The 21,069-nt window shown below is 47.9% G+C and overlaps 1 protein-coding gene across 2 annotated transcripts; it reads right to left on the reverse strand.

Moving 5' to 3' along the window:
• On the reverse strand, positions 1-19,973 carry ZFYVE27 (zinc finger FYVE-type containing 27). Of its 2 annotated transcripts, none has more exons than XM_080912177.1 (12): positions 19,923-19,973; positions 18,882-19,079; positions 14,041-14,111; positions 12,012-12,198; positions 10,045-10,140; positions 8,875-8,987; positions 8,085-8,224; positions 7,482-7,553; positions 5,749-5,893; positions 2,519-2,565; positions 2,162-2,243; positions 1-1,287 (listed from the first exon to the last, which is right to left on the reverse strand). In XM_080912177.1, exons 2-12 carry the CDS (start codon positions 19,076-19,078, stop codon positions 1,223-1,225), a joined length of 1,215 nt encoding a protein of 404 aa, XP_080768303.1. In that variant the 5' UTR covers position 19,079; positions 19,923-19,973; the 3' UTR covers positions 1-1,222. The 2 variants fall into 2 exon arrangements, with proteins under 2 accessions (XP_080768303.1, XP_080768302.1); XM_080912176.1 differs by having other exon boundaries at positions 19,809-19,949.
• Between the last annotated feature and the right edge of the window lie 1,096 nt (positions 19,974-21,069).

The following is a 21,069-nucleotide window of genomic DNA, read 5'->3' on the forward strand; positions in this document are numbered from 1 at the left end:
ATACGCAGCGGTGACCGTCTCTCACCAGGACAAAGGGGTACACCTCACCTGCTTGGTCCCCACTGCCAAACCCTCACTGCTCTTTGTACCGCCCATCAGCAAAGAGGGCTTCAGATGGGAGTCAGCATGCGGCTCAGGTGTGGGCACCAAGTCCATGCTTGGGTAGAAAGTCCACTGCTAGCAGTACAGGTTCCTGAAGACCAGCTCCCAGGGCAGTCCATGACTACGGAAGGGCCTCAGGCAGAAGCCCCTCATCTTCTTCATCCCACCCTGTGCTGCATGCTCCCAGGAACCATGAAATAAATAAATAAATACTCTGAAAGAGCTCCAAGGGAGGGGCCTGAGCCAGCTCATGGCTTAAGAAGAGGTGCAGCGCCCACTCGGCAGATCAGAGGGAACATAAAACCGGCCATGTGACCCTATCCTACAATGTAAACTCTTCTCTAGGAACAGCCCTGAGATCCAGGTGGTCCTATACTTCCCCAGACCTCAAAGGCTTTCAGTCTCTCTGCTCCACTCACCTGACCTCATGTTCCATGCAGTAATGGCTAGAGAGATGTGGCAGTGGGAGAAAGGTGGGGTGCCCCAGACTCAGAGCAGGAAGTAGGAGTGATATGAGGGTGCTGTAGCCACCCCAGCACAGCTGAGGACACCAGAGAATCATGGGAGCTAAGATTCCATAGGTTCCCCATACTGACACTGACCAGCACCTTCACATTCCCTCTCCTCAGAGCACCTGGGAATGCCAATCCTGTCTCTAAAAACCAACATATTCTGAGGCTATTCAATGGGCAGAGTCAGGCCATGCTGCTCTAAGTCCCCTTGTAGGCTCTCTGGGGCTGACAGACTGCCCAGTACCCAACAGGGAAGAACCTCTTTTCCCACCTCAGGTCTCTTGGATCCTAAGGCCTAGCCAGTCTGGCCTTGACCACCAGAGCCCAGATGAGAGCAGGCTGTGCTCACTTCTGCCCTCTGGTGGACACTCCCTGGCCAGCCCTGAGATAACAGGGTACAGGGTAAAGCAGGACCAACAACTAGGACCCCAGGGGCTCCTCTGTCCCTGGACCTTAGAGCATTACCAGCCCAGCTGGAGGCAGCAGGGGAAGGACAGGAAGGACCTAGCTGTCAGGCTACATTTGCCCAGCACAGGCCTCAGAGGACCAGAGTTGGGACAGTAGGGTCTACTGCTGGCCCCAGGACAGTTGGAGCCTGGATTCTCTTCTCATTTGCTCAAGGTCTGATTACAGGAGGCACACACAAACACAGTCTCTCTCTGGGCTTCAGGAGCTGGAAAGAAAGAAAAACTCGGTGAGACAGTTCTTTGTACCCTTTAGGCTCAAGGCGCCAAGTACTGAATTAGCCTCCCCAGTCCTCAGGCAGACCACCCACGGCCCAGCCCACACCCACCCTGACCCAGCTAACCCCCTGCTCTCAGGCAGGCTGGAGCACTGTGGCTCCGCTGCCAGCAGCAGGCCTCTCCCAGGTGTTCCATGCACTGGAAATTCTTCTGGCATCAACAAAACACTTTTTTAAATCTTTTTTTTTTTTTTTTTAAATAAAATACCAGAGGAATTTTTCTCTAAACGCTTTAACGGTGGTTAAAAATCTCTGGGTGGTAAGATTACAGGATCATTTTTCTCTTCCTTTCTTCTTTATAATAACCTCAAACTTTATAGTTAACAAGCATGTGCTACTTGTAAGATGGGCAGGAAAAAGTCTTGCCCAACACTGCAGCACATCACAGGGCAGGAAGTTAGCTATCACCCCAGTTGTCAAGAATATAAATACACATTCATGCTCCTACATGTGCACATCAATGTTTCCTGTATGTGCACACTCATGCTTCCTAGATGTGCACACTCATACTCCTATATTAGCATATCCATGCTCCCATGTGCCAGCCCAGGAGACACAGGGGCAGGATTTGTCTTCCTTTTGCTCATCTACAGTTTAATTTACAACAAACATATACAGCATTTAGGAAAGGGAGAGAAAAGACTAATTCTGGTAAAAATTTACTGAGGTAATGAGTTAAGATTCAAGCAGGTGTTTCCCTCTGGGAGGGAAGAGGGGAGCCTCGGGGAGCTGCCTTGCTCTGGGCAGGATATTCTCACTCCTTCCCACAAGGCAGCCTACCTGACCCACTCCCTGCACCCCTCACCTGTGGCCCCCATGGAGGACTTGGGCACCTTGAAGGAGCAGCACCGAGAGCAGAAGCTGTTCCCACAGTTGCTGCAGCTCCGCTGTAGATGGGAACAACAGTGTCAGATGGAGCCCACCCTCAGTACCTGGCACCCCCAGTACCTCTTTCCTTCTATCATCCCATTTTATAAGGCTGAAGGGGGGTCTCAGTGGGGTGGGAATGAGACAGGACAGAACAGCCAACAGAAGGCTGATAAAGGTGTGGCCTTAGCAAACAGTGGGCACTGGCTCTGTGACCCAAGTGAGGACTTAGGCTCCTGAGGTCGTGCATAAGCCACAGTCACAGCACACTTCCCCAAGCAAACACCAGACTCACCCTCTTCTTCAGCACGGAGAAGGTGGCAGTACAGCCTGCACAGTTCCCTAAGAAATAAAGGCAGCAACTGAGCCCAGGCCACACTCAACCCAAATTGTTCCTGACTAACTGGGCCACTCAGTACCCCAGCCTGGGACAGCCCAGCATCTGAGCTGGGTGCAGAGAGCAAGATCTGTATTCAAAATAAGAAAAGGTGCCCGATCCTCAGGGTAGCTTTTACCAGGCTACACACAGCTCTAGTCCTTGCACGCTCCCAACACCAAGTGCCACACACACTCACAAGCTTGGCAGATTATCAAGCAACACCCAGAGAATCTCCCCCCTGAAATCTAGCAAAGCCAACAGAGACCTGACCCCTGTGTCCTCAATGAAGCCTACTAGATGCAACCCTTTCATGTCTCCTTCCAACATCCGTCCACAGTGAGAGACAGATATGCCTACAAGGAATGCACACTTCTGCTTGCTGTCATCAAAAGATCCCAAGAGAAAAGCCTGAACAGGGACCCTTCCAAGATGACATGAAGGGCAGAATCTCAAGCACTGGTGGCAAGCAACAACACAAACTTCCTAAGCCACAAGCACAGTGAGACGAAGGAGCTTCAGACAGTGGCAGAGCAGCCAGCAGCAACTCGGGTGATGACTGGCAATCAGGGCAGATGGAGAAGAGATGAGAGGGGCCTGTTAAAACCTTGCAGGGCAGCAATCAGCAACAGAAGGCATGGCTGTGAGTCCTGTGTAACATGTTTGACCATGACAGTCCCAAAGCTCCTTCCTAGTCAGCCAGGATTGCCCACAGATCTTGCTAAAAGAGGCTCCCTGGGATCAAGGACTGTAGACTATGAAGGCAGGGGACCAAGACTGAGGTATCTGAGGCAAACATCCCTTTGCTATTGGATAGCTCACAGCACTGTAAAGCAGAGAGATCAGAAACTCCAGGTGCTTGTGGTGTAAGAAAAGGTGCTCGCTGACTATGACTCCTCCACCAAGAATAGAGAAAAGCAGCCTGCTCAGCAAGGCGGCAGAATAACCAGACAGGACAAAGAGCCCATGTCCAAGAACTCCTCAGAAGTAGATGGGGAGCCAGTCCCCATGCACATCTGGGGTGATAGCTGACACCAGAGCTGACAGTGATAGAGAACAGCCCTGCTCCTCCCAAGCACTGCCACTCTGCCTGTTCTCAGAACATTCTTACACTCATCTACCTCAACTCACCTAGTGACCCTACCGTGGAGAAGGGGTGGGGCAGGACTCACCAGGGCAGTGATCTCTAGGACAGGGGTGCTCTGGACCCTCGCACCAAGTCTCACATGTGGAGGCTGCAGAGGAAGCCCTCTCATCTCGTCCCTCACGTCTCATCTACTGACAGCCAGATGGAAGGTTCCCTAAGTTCATATATTGAATCCTAATCTCCAGGCAATGGCATTACAAGTGGGGCCTTTGGCGAGTGTCTGGCAGAGCGTTCATGGGTGAGAACACTGCTCTTATAATGGAGGCCCTGGACAGCACTTTGCCATGCCTCCCAGGGGCCAGCAAAAGGGTGCCATCTATTACCCAGACCTCAGTTGTGCTGGCACCTTGAACCTTCATCTTAGACTCCAGCTTCTGCAATGGTGAGAAATAAAAGTTTCTTCATTTATGAAGCACCCAGCATGGTATATTTTCTTACAGCAGCCTGAAAGGACTAAGAGAAACCCCAGAGTAGTCAACCCCAGGCTGACCTGGGAACCTGGACCTAGGGGCCAATACTTTGGCGGCAGAACTGTCACATTTGCCCTCAAGGTAGAGATCAGGCCCTACTAACAAAGGAACAGTAGGGAGGGGAGGGGCAGGAAAGGGAAGGGGAAGGTAGGGAAGGGCAGGGAGGGCTGTGCTCAGACCCCAGTATGGCCTCTGCCTATCCAGGTGAGGAGAATCTGATCCAAAACTCAGGTCTGAAGACAGGACTGACAATACACAAGGCCCTTCTAAACATCAGAGTTAAGAGAAGCCACCGGGAAGATGAGGAGGCAAAAAGGACACAGTGGAATCAGATGACCTGCAACTGAAGCTGCTCCCCCTATGAGATGAAGCTCTTAGGTGACCTCAGGTTACCCCTCTGCAAAACAGGAACCTCTCATTGCCTCTACTTACAATGCACTAAGACAAAAAAGGTCACTTGCTGGACCAGCGCAGTAATTTCTTTGTATTTGGAACCTCTAGAACCTGTCCACTTCTGGGCCCAGAGGCTCTGTCTTACTCTATCCATCCACCAGAGAAATGAAAGTGAATTTACAAAGGACCTAAGCCTGAGCATCTACCAAAGCCAGCTGTCAACACAGGTAAAAGGGATGGTGTGCCTAGGGATACGGACACAGAGGCACATAGCAAGTCTAGGACACCTAATCCCGAAAAGACAACCATACCCCTAGTCAGGAGCAAGAAGGCAGGCCCCAAAGGCCCCTCAAGTTCTTGAAGATAAATCCATGGATTTCCCCTCCCTTCACAGATTTAGAACTCACTATACACTGAAACACACAATTCAAAAGCCATAATGGATCTCAGTTACCAACTACTCCAGGCTCTCACCAGGACTTGAGCTGGCTCTGCTCTCAAGGCTGCAGATCAAAGCCAGGGGTCCCAGGCTGGGCTCAGAGTCCAACATACCCTTCAAGATCCTGACCTACCCACAACCCTGAGAAAAACTACCATGCCCAGAAGGTGCCCTTTACTGCAGATAGCCAGGTCACAAAGACTAAGATGGGATCTGAGGCATCTAGAAGCCCAGCCAGCACTTCCCACACAAACAGCACCCAGGTACTCAGAGACAGACAGGACCTATGCTAACTTGGCATATACTGTCATAATACCCACAACTCGACAAGAACTACTCTCTTACAGAAAGGTAAAAACTGAGGCATAATTTGCCCAAGGACACTGATTAGGCTATGATTTTCAGTCAAACTGCACAGCCTCAGGACCACAAGACCACAGCTCTCTGTAGCCTGGGCCTATGAGCACTTTGTCTTCCTGTCAACTGATATTCAGTAATGAGAGGGGACATGAAGACACCCACTCCGCACTCATACTTCCTTCAAGACATGTTTATTTCCAAAGGTTCAAAGGATAACTTTACCAATGCTCACAAGTCTTGGACTCTGTCCCTGTGACCCAGACGTCCCCTCACTCTCCAAGTTCCACCAGCCGCCCACCATATATATACCCCCACCTCCAAACCATTTCTTTGGCCATACCGAAGTTATTGGTTGGGTAACGCTTGCGGAGTCGCTCTGTAAGCCGTGATACCTTGCTGCGCAGCACCTCATTCTTGCTGAGGAAGCCATTGTCCTGCAGGGTCAGCTCATCCTCCGCTGGGCACGGGGTGCCCTCATCATCCTCCTATGAGAACAGCTTATTCCACTCCGCTCATGACTTACAACATCCCAGGCTGTGCATGCGAAGACACCTGGGCATAGTGGGCCCCACCAAGTGTGGCACAGCTAAGTCAGCAAACCTGCCCAGCCCAGCCCCAGCCCTTTTCACACTGCTCCTACTTACCAGCACCACCAGGTGGGTCTCCTGCCTCCCAGGGTGCAGGGAAGAAGAAGAAAAAACAGAGATCTAGCAGGAAGGGAGGAGGGGGCAGGGGAACAACTGTGCCTGCTGAGCTCTGAGCACTTCCCACACGGGGATGTGAACAGGCGTGCTCTCTGGAGTAGCCCAGATGCAAGGAAGCTTAGAGAAACCCATTGCTATTATTCTTCTCCTGCTGCTCATCAAACAGCTCAACACAACAGGGTAGAAAAGGAAGCATCCCTTACAGCAGCCTTTAGGGTTAAGTGTCTCACTTAGTTCCACAGATTACAGAGCAAAGGATGAAGCAGGTCTGGGTATAAAAATGTGTGCCTTACTTTCAAGAAAAATGCTCGAAAACCCCCACCATAGGCATCTCCACTCTCTGCAGACTCACAGCCCACAGTCACTATCAACCTGAGGAAGCTACAGCAGTCATAGCTGAAACGGGTTAGGCAGGCCTAGGAAGTAAGAAGTCAGCAAGCAGTGTATCCAGGGCCTAGTTAAAATTCACAAGGCTCTTGCTCTTTGAACAACCTCCCACTTTCCAGAAGGACATAAATGATGAGTTTCTACTCCGAGAAAAACAGTGGTGGAACAGGGACAACAGCCAGGCTCAGAAAGCAGAGAGGGCAGGAGTACAGGGCCACTCGGGAACTGCAGCATGATTCACCTATGTCCATTTATTATGTGTGTACACGTATGTGTGCCATAGGACATATGTGAAGGTCAGAGGACAAATTTCCAGCGTCGGTTCTCTCCCTCTATAGCCAGCACCGCTACCCACTGAGACATCTTGCTAGCCCATGTGACTTATCCAATAGGAAACAATGGCTCTTCAGCTATAGTGACTGCTGCAGACTCAGAGACACTAGGAAAGTTGCAAGTCTACATTTTCTAACTAAATTTCTAACTGAAATTTGCCCTGTTTTAACCACTAGCTCAAAGGATTATTTTAAAAGTATACAAGCCAAATAAAACACATCTTCAAACTACCAGTCTAAATCACTGTCTAAATCAAGGTTGCTGAACTTTCCCTGAACTAGTGCTTGGCCATGGAACCACTTTCCCCACCCTCCCAAGGGGACATCTATGGACCTCAGTGTACAGAAAGGTCAAGGCACAGGGCAGGGCCTTCCCCAAACATACCCCTGACATCATGACCTCCAACCCAGGCGACAAACCACCAACACCCAGCAGTGGCTTGCACAGGCCAGCAGAGCCAGCCTGCCTGGGCACCCAGGACAACTGGAGGTAGAAGGACCCAGTGGTACTATGTCAACCAGTCAATTCTAGCTCGGCAAGTTCTGGCTTCCCATGTGGATGTTAGAAAAACACAGATGCAGACACAGAGCTCTCAGCCCACCCAATATCTGGCCTGGTCAGCAGAGAGGACTGGGAGAGGGCCACCCACCTCAATTGCATCTTTGAACTCCTCATCTGGCTCAGCCTCCTCAGCTTCCTCCACGCTGCCTGGCGTGAGGTCCTAGGGAGAAAGACTCTATGGCAGAAAGGAAGGCGGCAATCCTGGTCCCTGCCGTAGGGAGCACTTGCTGAGAGCCAGCGGCTAGACTCCAAAACCCCAGGTCCCATTCCCAAGAAAACTGCACAGCTGCAAGAAAAACGCAAGTCACACCAAGGAGCACCTCCAACTCCACAGGCCAGGCCATAGAGCAAGGCCCCCTGAACCTACAGTGGCCAATCACACAGTCTACCGAAGTCCAAGCTCTACCTACTAGCTAAAGCCTTTGGCAGTCACTCTGGGCCTTCTCTTCTGCCACAGGGAATGATCTCATCCCCATTCTCAAGAAACACCCCATGGGGCACCTAAAATGACACTGAACACAGAACAGGTGTTCAGAAAAGCCCAGGCAGCTGTTTTCATTGCCCTTCATATGACTACACACCCCAGAGACAAGGCAGGAAGAAGCTCTACAGCTCCAGCCCAGAATCTGTGCCTCATAAACAGATTGGTAAGAACAATGAAACAGGATCCTGCCAAAAGTTCCGCACTCACCTCTGTGGGTGTAGGAGCAGGTGTGCTGTCCAGCAGAATACCCCTTCCCCTGGCATCCTGCAGTGCTGAGCTCTCACAGGCATATTCTTCCTGCTTGGGGTTCATCCGCCGCTGCAGACAAGCCCTGTACTCAGACACCACTGCCAAGGGAATGGAGAATAGGGCTGGAGGTGACATGACACAGTAAGTGGTGTGGTGGAGCATGCCACACCTTTAATCTTAAAAAAAAAAATCTAGAAAGAAATTCAGACAGGGACACAGTAAGTGGCACTTTGGGAATGTTCTCCATCAACACCTGTCCCTCTGCTACAGAGAATCGACCAGTGATCCAATACAGTGAGTGATCCACATACTCAGGACAGAAAGAGGAAACAGAGAACCACCAGCCAAGCACAGGGCCTCTCCAGACTGCCCAGCATCCAGAAACCAGACAACAAACTCAGGGGTCACACAGATATGTGGCAACTAATCTAGGTGGCCCCAGTGCAAGAGTAAGTAAATTTAGGGGAAAGACCCCTCCCTTCTAGAAGCCACCATATCAGTAAGAGTGATGTATCTGTCTTAAAAGGGAAAGGAAACCCCTCTAATGGCAGCCACCTTGGAGAATTGCTAGCCCCCCCCCCAACCTCAGCACACTTCCAGAGATCTAGCAACAGCCCTCCCAGAGATAGTCCAATGAGAAGCTGCCCCCTTGTGGCAAGCACAGCAAACAGACAGGAGCAGGAAGCCTAAACAGGTCCTCAGAGCGGCCGGGCCCACCCAGCTAGCTGTCAGACTCTCTAGGGCTTACCTCGGAAGAATTCCCCATTTCCCAGAAAGAGTGTGCTGTTTAGAAGGGCGAGGACCCAGCAGAGTGGCAGCAGGTACAGCATGCAAACCATGCCCAGAAGAGCGCCATAGAACCTGGATGAGACGAAAGTCCAACGTCAGAAGGGAATGGCAGGGAGCACCCTGGTGAGAAACAACTCTGGCACACACTGACAAGACCTGCCAAGCCAACCGGAGTGGAAGTGCTGAGGAAGCACACAGAAGTAGCACACTGCTGGCTTCTGTCAAGGGAGACCACTGAAGCCACACTGTGTCTCAGGTGGGGAGCCCACACTGGCAGCTGTAGACACGGGCTTGGGCCTGAAACAAAGCGCCACTTGTCTCTGTGCAAGTCCCTTAGCTCTCAAGCATTACTTCATTCACCTATGCAGTGCAGGTTAAAGCAGCAGTGACTTCACAGAGTCACTAGAAAGAATAAGACAGTAACAGGAACCTCTGAGCACGGGCACAAAGTAAAACCTAGATAAACCTAGTTATAGTCATTATTGACATAGGAAAACCTCAAAAACACACATTTCATTTATATAGTAATTTTATCTTTTAAACTTATTCCTGAAAATTTTTCAAAAAATTAAAACTAAAGTCCATAAAAATGTTTACTGTAGGGCTAGTAAAATAGAAATCATCTAAATATACAAAAGAACACTTCCATAAATTAGTCATTCACAGCCCACACTATAAAATAATTCCAAAGACACTGCTGCAACCACTTATGATGTAATTAGTGAAGAGAAAGAAATCTCACATACAGACTAGAAGGTGGCTCATTGGCCTAGGACACATTTGGAGATATATATATACATACACATGCAGGCAAAACATTCATGAGGCTAATAGATCAGCTCCAGAAGGCAGCAGAACATGAGATCAGCTGCTAGAACAGGGTGGTAGATTACATAGTGAGTGACTTGCCTATTATTAAAGCACTGATACTGTGTAGCTTCTTAAAGGCACCTAAGCAACCATTTGGAGCTCAAAAGCATATATGCAGACCCACATCCTAGGACCTAGGGTACTTTTGCCCTAAAATAGGTGGGGCAGAAACCTTCTCAAGGCATCTGGCTTCTCTTGAGAAAGGAATTCATTCTCAATCCTACAGAATGATAGGGTAGAAAAGAAGGGGCCAACTCACTGTGAGGACACCACGGGGTTCTCCCAGTGAAGTACGCGGTAGGCTGACTCACAGGTATAGCACAGGCGGGCCAAGAAGGCTTCCAGTTGGATCAAGCTGCAAACACAGGAGCTCCTATAAGTGGAAAGACCCTGCTCCCTCCAAACCAACCTAGCCAGGAATCCAGTAAAGTAACTATGAGGACGTGGAACCCAGGTTCACAAGCACAGCCGGCCATCAGTAACCACTGTCTGTAAACGCTGCTAAGGAAGAAGATGGTCTGGCAAAGATGCTCCAACCCATTCCAACCCGTCTGGGGAGACCCCTGCTGAGATGAAACAGTTAAGGTCTCTGCTGTTTTTGTATTATTATTATTTTATTACAATTTGGAGGCACCATTTTATGGAGTCAGTGCTCTCCTACCACCCACAGGGCTCATTAGAGACACGGCTGCTTCCAGAGCTAGAGCAGGGAAAGTGTAGACAATATGAACATTCTGTTGTGCCCTACAGTAAGGTGGCACTGAGAAATGGCAGGGATATAATGGAAGAACACAAAACCAGCTCAGAGTGCTCCCACTGGCCAAGCCCACGACCCTCCAAGATGAAAAGAAGGACTGTAATAGATCAGATCCCACTGAGGGAAATAAGAATCTATGAATTCATAGTGATAACAAATGTGAACACTTTCTCGCTACAGAATGACAGAAGATAAATAAACACAAACGGGATGGTAAGCAGAAAGCCACCTCTCAGTCGGCAAAGGAAGAAGCTGGTGAGGTGAGACCCACCAATGGCTTTGATAGCTCCTGAGTAATGCTGATGAGGAGCAAGATATCCAGTCTCAGAGTGTCTCTCCACACGTTACTAACAACCACGGATAAACAAAGCCTGAAGCTAGTGACCTAAGTATTGTTTCCTGACATCATCTGGCTCTGATATGGACTATGACACTCCACTTTTTAGTCCTGCTCAAAATGTATACCTTCAATCTAACAAAGCGCCAAACAGCACAGTACACAGTAAGCCCATACTGTATCAAGTCGAGGTCACGTGGAGCTGCTCACCCCAGATTAACAGAACACAGAAACAACATGAGCGCTGAGATGCTTGGCATGCAAGGTCTTGGACTTAATCTTAGCACTACAGGAAAGAAAAAACCTTCAATGTATATATGATCCTAGATTGGATCCCGGACCAGGGGAAATCAATATAAAAAACTTTATCAATACAACTGGCAAAATATGATTATGAACTATGTAGCAGACAACAGTACTAATATATCAATATAAATGTCCTAATTCTGAGTGTTCTACTAGGAATACATAAGACAGTGTCCTTGATCTCAGGAAATACACGCTGCAGTGTTTTGGAGTAAACAGAAAGGATGTCGGAAGGCATAGGCAGACAGATCTCTCAAGTTCAATGCTAGTCTGGTCAACAGAGCAAGTTCCAGGACAGCCAGGGCAACACAGAGAAACCCTGTCTCAGAAAAAGAAAAACTTCTTTTGGTGGGGAGTCCCCAGACACCTGAACCTCACTCCCTGACACAGAGCTCTGTTACCACCCCTGTTACATGTCAAAAGCCTACATGGGGCCTGATCCAAGTAGCCTCTTCACAATCACTTTCTGAATAAGCTCAACACTATGTCAGACAGATGAGGGACCAGAGACATAAAAAAGTGAGCTGTCCAACATTGCACAGAAGTGGAAGAGGCAGGGTTGAAGCCCTGCACTGGCCTGACAGGCAGTGCCTAAGTAAGACCACTATTGGTGTCTCTGGGGGAAAGAACGTAGCTGTGGAAGCAGCTGAATCTAGAGTCTCCATCACAGCTACCTAAGCCTTTGCCTTCCTCTGTAAGTGGAAAATAACAGCAGCCTCTCTGCTCAGAACCGGTAAAGAGATTAAGCAGAGTGCAGCCTGTGGCACAGTCTGTAGTGTGGCACTGGCTCACGCCCCAACATTCCTGGCCTCTCTTCAATACTTACAAGCTCTTCACCTCAGCAACAGCCTCAGGGCGGGAAAGGCGAACTCTCTGCAGGTCTTCCTGCCTTATGCTGTGGTACTTCCGCCGCATCAGCTCAGACTCTGGCAGCTGTGCCCGGCACACCTCCTGAAGGTAGCCCAGTAGGGCAGGCACGGAAATCATCAAGGCACCCATGGAGTACCATGCACCTAAGAGATCAAAAACGCTACAGTTAACACAGTAAACAAGGTCCAGGTGCCTGCCCACTGAAGTCCACATGCTGGCTTTCTCACCTTCTCTAGGCCCCAGCCTGAGAGACCTGACATGACCACACTGTAGGTAAGACTCCAGCTCTCCCACTCAATGACCTGTTCATCCAGCCTTGTTTTCCCTCATTGATCTTCTCACCACACCATGTATGTGGAAATGCTCAGTCAGTTCTAAACTGTGAGCACAGATGAAATCCAGCCTTGTTCCATATTTAAAATGTCGCAGGGGCTGGAGAGATGGGTTACTGGTTAAAAATATGGGCTGCTCTGCCTAAGGACCTGAGTTTGACTTCTGCCACCCACATGGTGGCTTACCACCATCTGTAAATCCAGTTCCAGAGGATGTAAGTCCTTCTTCTGGCCTCCACACTGTGTACACACAGTGCACATACATGCAGACAAAATATCCATAAACTAAAATAGAAAATGCCACAGCACACACAACACATTTGCAGTCTGGATGCTGCCGGAAGTTCACCAATGATAAAAATGTAGCCCTCTCTACCACTAAGGCAGACTGAAAGCCTTTCCTTTGGCTTTGAGGACAACATAGGGGTCCTGAGGATTGAGGAATATTGAGGCAGAAATAAAACTCAAAGTGGAAACTTCTCCCCATAACACAATATTAAAATCCTAGGAGAAATAATCAAGGAAAACTCCAACTAAGAAAAAGAAAGCTAGGTGTGATGGTGGTTACATTTGTAGTCCCATAACCTGGGAGGCTGAGGTAGAAGAATGGGTACTTCCAGGCAAACCTGGGTTATGTGGTAAGTTTAAGGAAAGCCTGGGCTACACAGAGAACCTCTCCCTCAAAAAAGAAAAGAAAATCAAAAAATCTATGATCTTGTGTGAATTGAGGTAACTTTCAGCCCACTGATTCAGTATATCCACAGGAAAAAGGAGATACTAAGAAGTGTCTCTCTTTCTCCCTCTCTCTCCCCCTCTTTTCTCTCTTCCTCTCTCTCTCTCTCTCTCTCTCTCTCTCTCTCTGTGTGTGTGTGTGTGTATGTGTTTTTGTGTGTGTGTGTGTGGAGAGAGAGAGAGAGATGTAAGACAGCTCCTCATAACATTCTGCCCTGGACCCTTCACTCAATCCTGAGGAATAGGGGTGGAGAGTGCTCTATCTACAAGTACCTGACAATTCCAACCCTGAAAGGTCTGGGTCACAGCACACATAACAGAAGTCCGCAGGAGACACACTGTCACCCAGGACATCTACAGTCACCCCCTAGCCACACATCTTCCTCGTGGCTTTGTGTGAGTGCCTCTCCCCACTGCTGCTGCCAAGGCTCACTGCTGGACCAGAAGAAATGACAGATATAGGGAAAAAAATTTCCTCCTCATTTCCTCCTCCTGATCCCAGTACCTGGTGTCATGTTGACAAATGACCCCAAAATTAGGTAGGAAAGCAAAATGGGAAAGCCGGATGTAGCCACGAAGAAAGCAGTACAGATACAGCAGCTATAGTGTGCTGGCTGCAGACCTGTGAGGTACTGGGCTCAGCAACACACACAGGCTCTCATCTCACATTGCCAATGAGAACAGACAGCTGTTATCCTCCCTTCAGAGATAAGGAAGGCAGAATCTCAACAAATAGGCTACATCATGTGGCCAAAGTCACACAGAGGCCTTTGAGGTCTCTCCAGAGCTTGTGTTCCAACAACAAGCAGACCTAGGAAGAAGCAAACTGGCCAAGAGGTAGTCCCTCCCACTGAGCCCACCTCAGGGTTCTTCTCCCACATTCATTCAAAAAAACACATTGTCCTGAGAAGTAGTTCTTACCCTCGTTCAGAGTGAGGAACAAGATGTTGAGGCCCAGACAGGTCAGCAAGGAACACAAAGGCATCTGCCACCTACAACACAGAGAGTTCTCATCACAAGACAGCCATTCCTTCAGCCTCAAAGAGGCCTGGCAATGAGGACATGAGGAGAAGACGAACACAAAAACCAAGGAGAAATGCACATGGGTCATCTGTAGAACAGGATGCTAGCAGAGGAACAAAGAGGTCACACATTAGCCCTGGGGTGACCAAACTAGAAGAACCACAGAACTTTCCTCCAGAGGGAAGAGTCTTTCTAACATCTGTTGAGACACCTGGTCATTGCAGCTCCCAGTGTTTTGTACGGCTCTCTCACAAGGGCACTGAGAAGGTTCTTCTTTTAGCAGTTCCCCTAATCCTATTTCACAGTTTCCTAAAACCACATCAACCCACCCCCAGGCCACTTGCTGGACTGCAGAAAACAACAGATAGGGGGGAAAAGCAAAACCTTAGTTCCCCAAGTCTACTATTTGCATGAAAACTCAACAGGATCAAGAAGTAGTGGTACACACTTAAATCCCAGCACTAGAGAAGGGAGGGGTGGGTGGTTCTCTATGAGTTCCAAGACAGCCTGGTCTACAGAGCTTCCAGGACAGCCAGGGCTACACAGAGAAACCCTATGTAGAAAAATCAGAAATTAAAATAGAAGTATTCATCAATACAGAAGTTGAGAAAGAACAATACAAACTTCTTTCCCCACCTGTTACTTTCTCTTTACTTCTACAATTGTGAGCATTTATTATACTTTGCTTTAAATATATATTCATTCAAAAGGATAAAAATAAAATTTAGTTCAGTTGTAGAACACTTCTAGCAAGCACAGGATCCTGGGCTCAAACCTTAGCTAAAAAGAAAAAAATCATACAATGAGCATGCAATTCCCTTGTCAAAGAGAAAACACAACCAGTATGAAATGAAAAAAGAGGCAGCCCCTACCATACACCAGTATGGCGATACAGAAGTCCCCAAAGAGAGGAGAAAGAAGTGAGTCAGATTTCCTAGAACAAGATAGTGCTGCTGGCTTAGCTGTGGAAAGGAACATTTAAAAAAAAAAAAAAAAAAAGATTTATTTTATGTATATGAATACACATTCAGAACTTACATGTGTTTTCTTTAAAAAGTTATTTCCTATATTTTATGTATGCACAAATATGCACCAATGTGTACACATGAGATCAGAGGACAGTTTATATGAGTCAGTTCTCTCCTGTGTAGCTTCTGAGATTGAACTCAAGCCCCTTAGGCTTGGAATCAAGAGCCTTTACCCAATGAACCATCTTGCTTGCCCATAAATGTATTTCTTCATGTTTTAATTTTAAAAATCTACAACTACTAAGTGAGGTTAACTAGTAAATATGGGACTTTCCGTTTGTGTGTATGACAGGGTCTCTCACTGAGCCCTGAGCTCACCAATTCAACCAGTCTAACTCAGCAATAAGTTCCCAGAATCCTCTGGTCTCCGCCTCCCCAGGCACACACCACTACACTTGGATTTTTATATAGGTACTAGAGATCTGAAACAAGGTAATCTTGCTTGTGATTTACCAAACAAGCCATCTCCCCAGCCTGCGGCTCTTAGCTTCTGATGAAGATTATGAGGAAAGAAGACTCCTTAGAGCCTTTCTCATGAAGTCAAACATTTCACCATGTCTCAAAACTACAGGTGGTTGCCATTATGGTAAAAGTAAAATAACAACCCCCCCCCAAATTAACAAAAATAAATAAATAAAGAGGTAGGTCTAAGCACAAGCCTGTTTGAAACGTGAAACCCTCATGCTGTCAGTGAAGTCACATTCCTTCCAAAGCCATTCTCCTAGACCTAATCCTTTACTGACAGTTTGATCCTGGAAGACACACAAAGTGGAGCAGCTGATCCTGGAAGAGTCTTAAATTCTTACTGTGGCTCTAGACCCAATAGCCAAACTCCAAGATTAGGTCCCTCCTCAGTCAAACTCTCTTTACTAAAAGAGAACAATCAAAATCATAAACTAATCTGACATCCACTTTCACAGACCAGTGGTCCCTCATCTGGAGACTACAGCTGGGGGAGCTCCCCCTCCATACAGCTCCACACCGCTCTCCCCAAATCCTCAGACATCTGATTCCAAATAATGGAAAACCTTAAAAGTTAATATACCAAGAAGCACTACACTGCCAGCAAGGAAAAATAGAACATGGCATATGTAACTTGTGTGTCCTGCCTGATACGGGCAAAACAGAGGGGACAGACAGACAGGATGAGAATGCCAGAGTGCACAGCCACAGCTCTCTACAACTGTCCCCTCCCCTAAAAGATTAAGTTCATTTTGGTTTAGAAAGAGGACAGACAGACCTCTCATCCTGCATATGCCTTGCACTCAGAGCAGGATCTCACAGCAGAGAGCACAGCTGTGAGCACGGCCCCCGCCTCTAGACACTGCCACAGATTCACAAGGGGTGGGTGAGAGTGTAAGGCCTGGTCAAGGAGTCACTAATAAGTGGTGTACCCAGAGGTTTGTTCAGCCTGGGAGCTCAAAGAAAAAAAATAGTAATTAGAACTGGTTCCCTACTTCTAGCCTGAGACAAGGATACAGACTCCACACCACCCTTCCTGGTAGCCAGCCCCACTCCTCCAGCCTCCTACCAGTCTTCTCCGGTACCTAAAACAACTGCATGTCTTTCAAACAATCTGATGGAAACTAGAGGCTTGGCTCTTTTTTTTGTTGTTGTTGTTGTTTTGCTTTTTTGGGGTTTTTTGTTTGTTTGTTTGTTTGTTTTAATGAATAAATAAATACTCGAGAACACACAATTTTGTTTGCAGCTTCAGGGATCCACCCTTAAACCTGTCCACAGGTTCTAAGAACCTTCTCTGAACTAGTGAGAAGTCTCAGCAGGTGAAGATGCTTGCAGGCGAGCCTGGGAGCCTGAATGTCATCTCTGGGACATACATGGTAGAAGGTGAGACTCATCTACTCCAAGTTGTCCTCTGATGTAGATACCCACACAACTCTTCCCCTTTCTGCATAGGACACAAATTTTATGTTATTCTTGGCGTAATGCCACATTAAGGGTACAATATTTCCTTTTGAAAAGAAAGTCTTTAGCTTGAAGGAAATCCAGTTTTTAGTCCAACTTCCAGTTAAAGAGCTATATACAGCTAACCAGAGAATTCTCAGAAGGAATTTCTCAGGACAGTGAGTCCACTCACTTCAGAAAACCAGTGCATAAAACAAGAGCCTGGTTTAGAGAAAAAGACTTAGAGGACATAAAACCACACTAAATGCAGTGCCAGAAGGAACCTGACAGGAGATATGAAACAAGTGTCCATGACATCCTTGGAAAAAAATAGGAAAGTGGGAACTGACCAGAGAAAGATATCAAAGAATTACTTTTAATTAAGTATAACATTATTTTGATATCAAATGCCTGCATTAAAAAACAAACTAAAGTAATCAGAAGTGCAAAGACATTTATTTGCAATTTGGGCTATCTTTTTGTTTTGCTCATTTTGGGGGGGCGGGTTTTAAGTCTGGGCGTTATATAGCTCAGGCTGGCCCCAAACTTGCTATGGAGCTAAAGATGATTTTTGAACTTCTGATCCTCATGTCTCTCCCTCCTAAAATCTGGGATTATAGGCATATTCTCAGATAAAATACTTTTCAACATTTTTTAACATAAACTCAGGAGTTGAAGAGATGGTTCACTGGTTAAGATCCAGGCTCAGTTCCTAGCTCCCCCACAGCAGCTCACAGTCATGTGATCTGACAACCTCTCCTGGTCTCTAAGGACACCAAACAAACGCATGGTGCACATAAATGTATACAGACAATACAACCATACACAGAAAATCTAAAACATAGATAATCACTTAAGGAAAAAATATTAATGTAAAAAGACAGGCTAGGCATGGTGGTGTATGCCCTTAATCACAGCACTCCACATAGTGGCAGACAGACCTTTGTGAGTTCCAGGCCAGCCCAGGGTACACAATGAGACCATGTCTCAAAAAAACAAACAAAACAAAACAAAAAGAGCAAACACTTTTAAAAACAAGTTGGTCCCAGTACTTGTGAGTCTGAAATAGAATGCTTTAAGTCTGAGAGCAGCCTGAACTATGAGTTTCAGACTAGCCTGTGCTATATATAAAAAAACATTATCTGGTCAATAAAAGGAAAAGTTAAGGAAGCTAGAAGAAAATTACAGATGATAAAAAAGTGAAGCAAAATGGGAGAAAAAAAATGAGAACCATAGTCCTAAATAACAAATGAAAATGTCATCTAGTTTCAAAGGTATTTGTAGTTGAGGTTTGTTTAAAATTGTAACTTGATGGTGAGGTAGCTTAGCCAGTAGGGTGCTTGCTGCTAAGCCTGAGTTTAATCCCTAGAATCCACCACTGAAGGAGAACTAACTCCCCAAAGCTGCTCTGTGACCTGCACACAATGACACATACATACAAAGTAATAAAATCAAGATTTTAATATTAATTATGTTAATACGGGGAGATAAGGGGGAGGAAAAAAACCCTAAGTCTGCTCTAAGTTATACTAGGACAATGTCCAAGGCTTTCTGGCAGTACCTAAGAGGAGCTTATCCAACTACAAAGAGTCCTGATGAAAACCAAGTGGTTCCCAGTTCCCACCTTTCCTACATAGAGCTGGAACACAGGTAGCCCTGAATAAACCTAGAGCTCACACAACTAATCTCTCCAGAACTAGTCATCACTAGAGCAGAAAGGACGGCCCAACTATCGCCTAACTCACAGGAAGTGCTAAAGACCAGGGAGACAGGAGAGTCCAAAGGAAGAGCAACCCCTAAAGTCTGTACCTTAGCAAGTATCGAACACCTTCACCAGCATCCTTCAGGGGCTCCAGGTAGACCTCCAGCCTCTTGTAGGACAGAACCAGGTTGAAAAGATCCAACGCTGTTGACTTGGTAGGGGTAGGTGAACACTCAGCGAGAACCTCAGGCATCACGTTGGGGCTCGCCTCTGGTCCACTCAGGTCCCGACCCGAAGTCTGCATTCTGTAATGGTAATCCCCCACACTTAGAATGCACGTCCAGTCTTCAACACATTTCCCCTTGCATCAGTTCATGTGATTAAGGTTAACCGTGAGGTAGGCAGGAAAGAAATTTTGTTTCTACTGAAGTACAGCAGGGTGAAGGGGATGTCTTAGATATAAAGCCTGTTCTTCATGAGGCCCTCCAACGCTCTTCCCTCACAGACCTTTCAAGAGCATACAAACCATTAATAACCAGGTTGCTGAAGAGAAGCAGTTGGTAATTCCAAGAGAAAAGATGTCCTGTGATATCTTTCTCCTTTCTTTATCTGGTAATCCCTACTCATCCTTCAGGTGTCAGGGCAAAGGGGACCATCTTCCTCTGGGAATTCTTTATGAACGTTCCAGTGTACACAGGGAGACCCCTTACTAGGGCTCCCAAAGGCTCATTAATTTTTCCTAACAACACTCTTATCACACTCTTAAACCTGGCTCTCGCTCATCACTTGAAAAGGAGTCGACAGAACCCCAAATTCTCGACAGGACGAGCTAAGAAGAAAGAAACCCCGGGCAAGCGCGAGACAGGCTTAGCAGGTCAGTACCGACAGAGGCCTCGAACAACACCCCCTCCGAGGCCGCGCAAGCAGGCCACGCCTAATCTCCCAGTGCCAGCAGGTGGCGGCCCCCACCCGGTGGGAGCGCCAGGCTCTGTAAATAAATACAGTGGGGCTGGGACGTGACGGTCGTCACCTACCCGGACGCTGTCCCAGGAAAGGGAGGGGCAGGGACGGCCAAGGGGACAGAAGGACCACCAAGCCCCAAAGCAGTCCCTCAGGCCCGCCCCACCCCACGCCGCGCCACCGCCCACCGACGCTCCAAAGTCGCAGGTCTACCAGAGAACCGTCTGCCCCTCCACCGCCGTCGCTTCCGGGACGCGACTCACTCTGCGGTGGCGCGCCCGTGACGTCACCGCGCCCGTCCCGCCTTGGGTCGGGCCTCCGGGCCTAGCCCCTCCCACCCAAGCGCAGGTGAGCGAGCACATTGATACTGCGCCTGCGCACTTTTCCTCTCTGGGGCTAATTTCTGGTTAACTCTGTTCCTGCCGGACAAGAGATGACTCACTCAATGCCCTCGAATCCTAGGACCTAATGCTTGGGAACCAGCCTAGCTCTGGAACATTACAGCAAGGACAGTTACAGAGCTTAGCGTGGTGACGCACTTCTTGTAACCACAGCCTTTGGGTTTTTGAGGTTTCCCAGCCTTGTCTATGGGAGCTCCTGGCTCAATATAAAAGGCGGGGGGTGGGGTGGGGGGTGGGTAAAGAAAATTTGGATTGAAGCCCCTAGAGCCTAGGGAAGGCAGAAAACACACCTTGTATGTCAGGTGTGTAGCAGAGACAACGGTGGTGGCTAGCTGCTGTGTTCAAGGTCCTGTGCAGGCTAACCCAGCTGGTGTCCCTTAAAACACACATGGGTTTGCATTAACCGGCAGCCAGGCAGTACACTAAGCTTTTTGTGCACGTTATATTAGCTGTTCCTTCTTCAATAACTCTATTAGGGTTACCACTATTTCACAGATGAGGAATTGTAGTCATGGTTAAGTGACTCCTTGAATGTCACAGCGCATAAACCTCTTGGAACTGAGATTGGGCCAGATATATCACTGGATGCCAGTGACCCCATACCACCACCCACATGAGTCTGCATCTACTGGCTTAATCTATCCTGCCGTTCTCTTTCAAGTGCCTCGGCTCCCCAGCTGAACCCCCTTCATTACTACAACGGCTCTGGACTCCTGCCAACTCCTCAAATTGCCTGTCACACCTGCCTGCTGGGCTTCTTGCTCCCATCCAGACCCAAGCAGGCCGTCTTAGCAAGAGTCAGACTTAAGCAGCCTTCCTTGGCTGCTCAGCTGACGATAACCACTCCTCTGAACCACCCCAAAGCTTCACAGACGTCTCATCCAGCATCTTTTTCAGAGAGACAGGCATGCCTTCTCCAGCCAGGACTAAGCTG

This window comes from Micromys minutus (assembly GCF_963924665.1).
Source record: "Micromys minutus genome assembly, chromosome: 2".
Classification (NCBI taxonomy): Eukaryota; Metazoa; Chordata; class Mammalia; order Rodentia; family Muridae; genus Micromys; species Micromys minutus.

Bases quoted from the DNA above. Each gene is read 5' to 3' on its own strand.
- ZFYVE27 (XM_080912177.1), bottom strand. From the start codon at position 19,078: ATGCAGACTTCGGGTCGGGACCTGAGTGGACCAGAGGCGAGCCCCAAC. The intron at 8,988-10,044 runs GTGAGTTGGCCC...CGTCTCATCCAG, and splicing joins AACCCCGTGGTGTCCTCACA to GTTCTATGGCGCTCTTCTGG. The intron at 1,288-2,161 runs GTGAGGGGTGCA...CTTTCTTTCCAG, and splicing joins GTCCTCCATGGGGGCCACAG to CTCCTGAAGCCCAGAGAGAG.